The 5745-nt window shown below is 41.7% G+C and overlaps 2 protein-coding genes across 6 annotated transcripts in view; both read left to right on the forward strand.

Moving 5' to 3' along the window:
* mios (missing oocyte, meiosis regulator, homolog (Drosophila)) overlaps positions 1-2841 on the forward strand; it is a 16824-nt gene extending 13983 nt beyond the window's left edge. The window contains exon 12 of the mRNA XM_014016403.1: positions 1607-2841. Coding sequence (XP_013871857.1) covers positions 1607-1697 — 91 coding nt within the window. The 3' untranslated portion in view covers positions 1698-2841. The remainder of the gene's footprint in view (positions 1-1606) is intronic.
* A 1476-nt stretch (positions 2842-4317) lies between these two features.
* The window catches only part of glcci1b (glucocorticoid induced 1b), a 27159-nt gene continuing 25731 nt past the window's right edge, over positions 4318-5745 (forward strand). For 2 of the 5 annotated variants that reach the window (XM_014016409.1, XM_014016408.1), the window contains exons 1-2: positions 4319-4490; positions 4630-5009. In XM_014016409.1, coding sequence (XP_013871863.1) covers positions 4709-5009 — 301 coding nt within the window. In that variant the 5' untranslated portion in view covers positions 4319-4490; positions 4630-4708. Of the gene's footprint in view, positions 4491-4629; positions 5010-5745 lie in introns of all 5 variants that reach the window. The other 3 variants (XM_014016410.1, XM_014016406.1, XM_014016407.1) reach the window with 3 other exon arrangements.

Consider the following 5745-nt stretch of genomic DNA (forward strand, 5'->3'; position numbering starts at 1 on the left):
ACTAAAACCGATTTTGATGCTGCCACCGCAGTTTGTCCTTGGTAGTGGCGACCTGCGACCATGGAGATATAAACAGCTTTTTATAAGGTAAAAATAATAAAACAAGGTCTTTGTCTGCAATGATTAGACATGTTTTTTATTATTGTCATTAGTGATTATCTCAATTTTGGCTAAAAGAATTGACAAAATCCTACACACTGTGCCTTTAAAGTGAGTTGCTTTCAAGCTACGTTCAGTCTGAGCACTGTTTACTAAACCAGCGGCTGCTGATGTCATTACGCTCTTGCGCGATGCTGCGTTCAGGACAAGCATGGAAAACCCACTACTATTACACCAAAATGGTCGCAATGATGCGTTTAGGTACCGAAACATGGTACCGTTTGATGTTACGTGAATAGGTACTTGGTAGTACTGACAGAATTCGGTCGGTACTTATAAAAGTATCAAATTTGGTACCCATCCCTACAAACAGTAAGAAAAAAAATTATAATGTTTCAGCTCACTGGCGGGCCGGATGGAAGTCACCTACAGGCCAAAGACGGCCCGCGGGCTGCCAGTTGCCCACCCCTGCTTTATCGTTTTCACACAATCACAGTTTAACTTCTCTGCTTTTAACAGAACATTACTGACATTAGAGAGTTTTTAAAATCAGAYTTGCAGTTTTCACACAGCCTCTGTTTGCCCCGAGGCCCGCTTTCACTTTGCATTTTTCTCTGCCWCTTATTTAACCCCCCAGTCAGGGAGTGAGAGGCAGGTGTGTGGTCACCACGGTGATCACATGGCGCCTCTGGCAGCAGCTTGAACATTTCTTCATATGTTAAGATGTAGGCGTCTTTAGCTGCACCTTAAAAAATAAAACTCTTCTGAAATGTTCTGGTTTTCTAACGTAGAGTTAAATAACACTAGAGTGAGCCCCGTCCTGTTTGCACCTGTGATGACACAGAGGAGCAAAGATCACAATAAATTTCACAGATTTTTATAATTGTTAATTATAAACAGCTAGATACTATATACAACAAAAATGATCTAAACCAGACCTGATTACAGTAGATCACACGGTCCAAAGACTCACTCCTGTTGTTCTATAGACCAGTGATTCTTAACCTGTGGGCCATGAGCGCCACCTTGAGGGCCTCAAAAAAACAACAATTTTTAACTTTGGGCCGCAGAGGGCCGTGGGACCGCATTGATTTTGAATAAGGTGCAATACACTTTCTCACCACTAGTAGCGGTAATGCGCCACTCAGATGTTTAACAACTTTTTTAATATGTAGAAGAAGAACCTTAGAAACCTGCCGAGAATGAAAACATCAGTAAGTAAACTGTAAGTGTATTTAATTTAGTTATGTTAGTTATGATAGTTTAGTTATGATGTAAATACAATAAAATTAAACCAACATTTAGAATAATTATCATTTTGATCCGTACATTGGTAATGTCTGACTGGGCCTCGTGTCACTTTATGTTCAACAAATTGGGCCTTGAGGTCAAAAAGGTTACGAACCCCTGTTATAGACCTCCATGTTTCCTAATTATTGTCTTAATTATTGCATTTCATTCAGTTTGGTTGATTAAAACGGTCGATGTGTGTGTTTGTGTGTTACAGAGACCACACAGAGTGCCCGGTGTCGGCCTGTACGTGTAAATGTATGCAGCTGGACACCACGGGGAACCTGGTGCCTGCAGACAGCAGCTAAACAGGAGCTGACGCGTGTTGGGAACCCAAGCCAAAACACGAGCCAGAAGCTAAACGAGGCCGACCGCCGAGAGGAGCGCCGGCCGCGTCCCTCCCTCCGAATCGGCTGCTTGAAAAAGAAACAAGCGCTGCTGAGTGATGATCTAGTGGACGTCGTGTACTAACCGTGAACGAAGAAGGGAAGCAGAGCGAGCCGGTGAAGTGAAATCCAAAAGGGAGCTAACGCTAATTTACTGCTCAGCTAATAAAAACAAAATCACTCAGGAGAATTTACACGAGGCTCTGCTGCAGCCTAGTTCAACTTGAATCAGGATAGTTATAATTTGTACACTTATAAGGATGATGAGGTGTAATCACAGGTGTCTGAAGTGAGTTTTTTTTAGTTATTTCATGTCTTCAATGGGAAAAGTCTTTACATACCTCATAAAAATTCAGTTTGGTGTCTGTGTGTGAGGGGGGCGGACTGGGTGACAGTAAGAACAATCTCAAGCTCTCCTTGTGTTGCCACTCCTCGGCTGTCTTTGTGTGGGAGGGGGTGGTTTTAGGGGGGAGAGGGAGGGAGGGTGCGCATGCATTCAGCAGCCCACTCCAGGSCTGTGGTCCGTGAAAGAAGCTCCCCAGAAAACGGCAGCTGCTCGGCACTCTGACAAGACCCTCCAGATTGTTCTGCTCATAAAGACCCTCAGCTGCCGGAACACTATTGATTCAAAGAGAGGACGAGAAAACAGACAGCCTGAGCCCCCGCCTTCCTCCCACCGTACCACCTCCAGATATGAAAACTGCCCCTCTCTTTTATTTCTACCCCCCACCGGTGTCTTAACCCCCCCTCCCCAGTACCACACATCAATCCAAGGATGGGCGCCATCTGTGGGGTAACTGTCCCGTGTAAAACACATTGTAAACGTTGTTTACAATGGTGTGTGTGTGTGTGTGTGTGTGTGTGTGTGTGTGTGTGTGTGTGTGTGTGTGTGTGTGTGTGTGTAGCAGGATCTCATCCCGGTGTGGGAGGTTTTACAGACCCACGTGCCCTTTTTAGGAGCTGACAAATGATTGAGCTGTGTAGCGTCCAGAATTTACTTTTACTGTTTCTTGTGGGGGTTTTTTTTTTTTTTTTGCCTTTGAAAATAAATCACTGACGAATTGGAGTGTTTTTATATTTGTTTATTGACACAAATGGTGTAGTTTTGTCTGTTTTAAAAACATCCTCAGACCAAAAACTGGAGAATGTGATTGATTCTGGACGTCTGAACCTCTTGGCTCATCTTTGGCTTCCTGCCTCGAGCTTTCAGCTGAAGTATACAGTGTAGTAATTTTTTTAAAAGTAAATGTATTTTGGCAGGTTGTCGTGGAACGATCATCCCGTTGGCTCAGTCGCTGAGGTTAAAATTTTGTTTTTCCTTCGGAAAACAGCCTTTGACCCACTGTCTCACCACATTCATTGGCTAAACATGTTAAGGCATAAAAGGAATTTGACTAGTTTCTGGAAGCCCTCAGAGCGTTTCTGCAGCGAAACAGGGACATAAATACTCGAAACTTACTCAGAGATATGAGCTTAATGGAACAAAAAGTTTTAAGTTATGCTGTTTAATTTAAAAAAGACCCTAAAAACATTTTAATCTAATTCAACAACAAATTTTTTATAAAACAAATAATTTAAACTTTTCTGCTTTGTTCTGTCAGAACAAAAAGTGAAATGTTTTTAGGCCAGATTGTTGGATAAATATATAGATTATTAAAGTAACMAGCTAAACTTAGTAAAAGGTTGTGCAAAAGGATAGCTACAAGTAACAAGTAAGTGCTAGCTGGAAGCTAAGACATTAGCTACAATATAAAAGTAGCAAAAACTTTAAATCTGTAAAAGTTGTGTGAAAGTAGTGTAAGACTAGCTAAAGCAGCAACAGCGTAGATGAAAGCTAAGGTAAGCTGGAAGTAGCAAAAGGTTGGCTATAAGCTAATAGTGGCCTATAGTTGGCTAGAAGTTAAAACCTGCAAAATGGTAGCTGAAACAAGTAAAAGTAGCAAAAGGCTAACTAGGAACAAAAGGTTAAATTAAGCTAAAAGTGATAAATATTAGCCAAAAGTAGCAAAAGGGCAAATAAAAGCTAAAAGTAATAAAAGGTAAGTAAAAACTGATAGCTTAATGCTAAATGTAGCAAAAATGCAATATAAAACATAAAAGCAATAAAAGATACACAAAGTGTCAAAAGGCTGGCTATAAGCAAATAGTGCCCTTTAATTAGTTAAAAGTTAAAACCTGCAAAATAGTAGCTAAAAGTAGTAAAAGGCTAACTGGTAATGAAATGTTACATGAAGTTAAAAGCAGCAAATGCAAGCTAAAAGTAGCAAAATGGTATATTAAATCTTTAAAAAAGTGGCTAAAAGTTGGCATAAAAAGACAAAGTCATAGTTATTTAGGAGAGATTTCAAATCAAGACGAATAAAAAACTAAAAAGTTTTATTGCTAATGGTATTGTCAATTTTGCTTTTATGTAAATATGTAACTTATTGCAAATCTGATTGGCTAAGAGTGCAGTCAATCCCAGCGACAACCAATCATCAGGCTTACTGTACTCAACAAATCRCCAATCAGAAGCCGAAGCACGGGAAACTTTAACCCCGCCCCAGACATCAACCACTAGTCTGCCTGACAAACTGTCAAGTGAGTGGAACAGGATGGGGAAGACACAAGAGCTGCGAAACGCGAATTAATTTGTAAAAAGTAGTAACAAAAACAACTTTAAAGTTACCCATGTCATGGTTGGAGTTTACAACGGCTTGTATTAGTGTCTCTCACGTAAGTTTGTCACAAAATAATTCGTGTTTTGAGGGTTTTCCCCCTCCTTGAACGCATGAGTTGAATTTTGTTGAAGGAAGCTAGCGTTTTTCGCTAACGGGCTGATGTTTATCTTAACTCCCTCTCTCCTACAACCAAGCTCCAGAGAAGMAGCAGCAGACTGGGCGGCACGACGTGTTTTCCACCGAGATAAGACTCGACGCAGCCCGTTTCGCAGGATGTCAACCCCGGGCAGCAACTCTCTCCAGCAGCCGAGAGTGAGGCGCAGCAACGCGGGTTCTCCGGGTTCGTTCAGCGGCAGCGGCTGCCGCTTGCACCCCATCCGGGCCACCGTGCCCTACCAGCTCCTGCGCGGGGGTCCGAGCAGTCCGACCCGGGCTCAAACCCTGTACGCCGGAGCCAGCCGGGTCTCGACCAGCCCCCCATCCAGTCCGCCTCTCAGTTCAGGAAGTGTAAAGCAAAGACTGTCCCCTGAAAGCAAGGAGTCGTCCTGCCCCCCAGACTCTCCTGTTTCCAGAGGTAAAAACACCCCAAACCACCACCTGCACTTGTCCCATGCTATCATGTTGTCACTGTTTAGTTAATGTATTTAAATGTCAGAAGTATAACCTGTAAGGCTGGAGCAAGCGTGGTTTTGCTGCCTGTTGATGCGTATCATCCACACACAATTAGTCATTCATAAAGAGAATAGAATTAGCTCTGTTGGTTCATATGCACTTTTGAAAAGAAGAGGATTAAAGACTTGGCAGAAAGGCATGTTGCCACTTGTTATCTGGCCAATTTACTCCCAGTAGAAACCCTGTTGGGCCAAAGGTATGGTGTTCAGGCCTGAATTATTTCAAATTATAAGAAAGTATCTGAGTGAAAAGAAAAAAAAATCAGGATGTTTTATGTCTCCAAGTTCCACCAAACGATGGGTAAAGGTTTTTATCACTGGTTAGAACAGGGGTGTCAAACTGGGGCCTAAAATTCAAAACTTGGTCCGAGCCAGGGGCCTAATCTCTGTCATTATTTATTGAACAAAAAGTTGGTTTTAAATGTTATCAAATGAATTCTCATAGGATAAACACATTCCTTTTTACAAATTATAATTTTATGTAACAAATAAAGAAGAAAGACTGAACTTAGGCCTTAACCTCACTTTTATCACAATCCAGCAAATTAGTTAAACAAAATCCAGATATTTGACTTTAAAAGAAGATAATGCTGTTAAGACTGGGTAAATGAGTTTCGCTAAATTGCCACACACCAGGGC

This window comes from Austrofundulus limnaeus, unplaced genomic scaffold (assembly GCF_001266775.1).
Source record: "Austrofundulus limnaeus strain Quisiro unplaced genomic scaffold, Austrofundulus_limnaeus-1.0 Scaffold144, whole genome shotgun sequence".
Taxonomy (NCBI): Eukaryota; Metazoa; Chordata; class Actinopteri; order Cyprinodontiformes; family Rivulidae; genus Austrofundulus; species Austrofundulus limnaeus.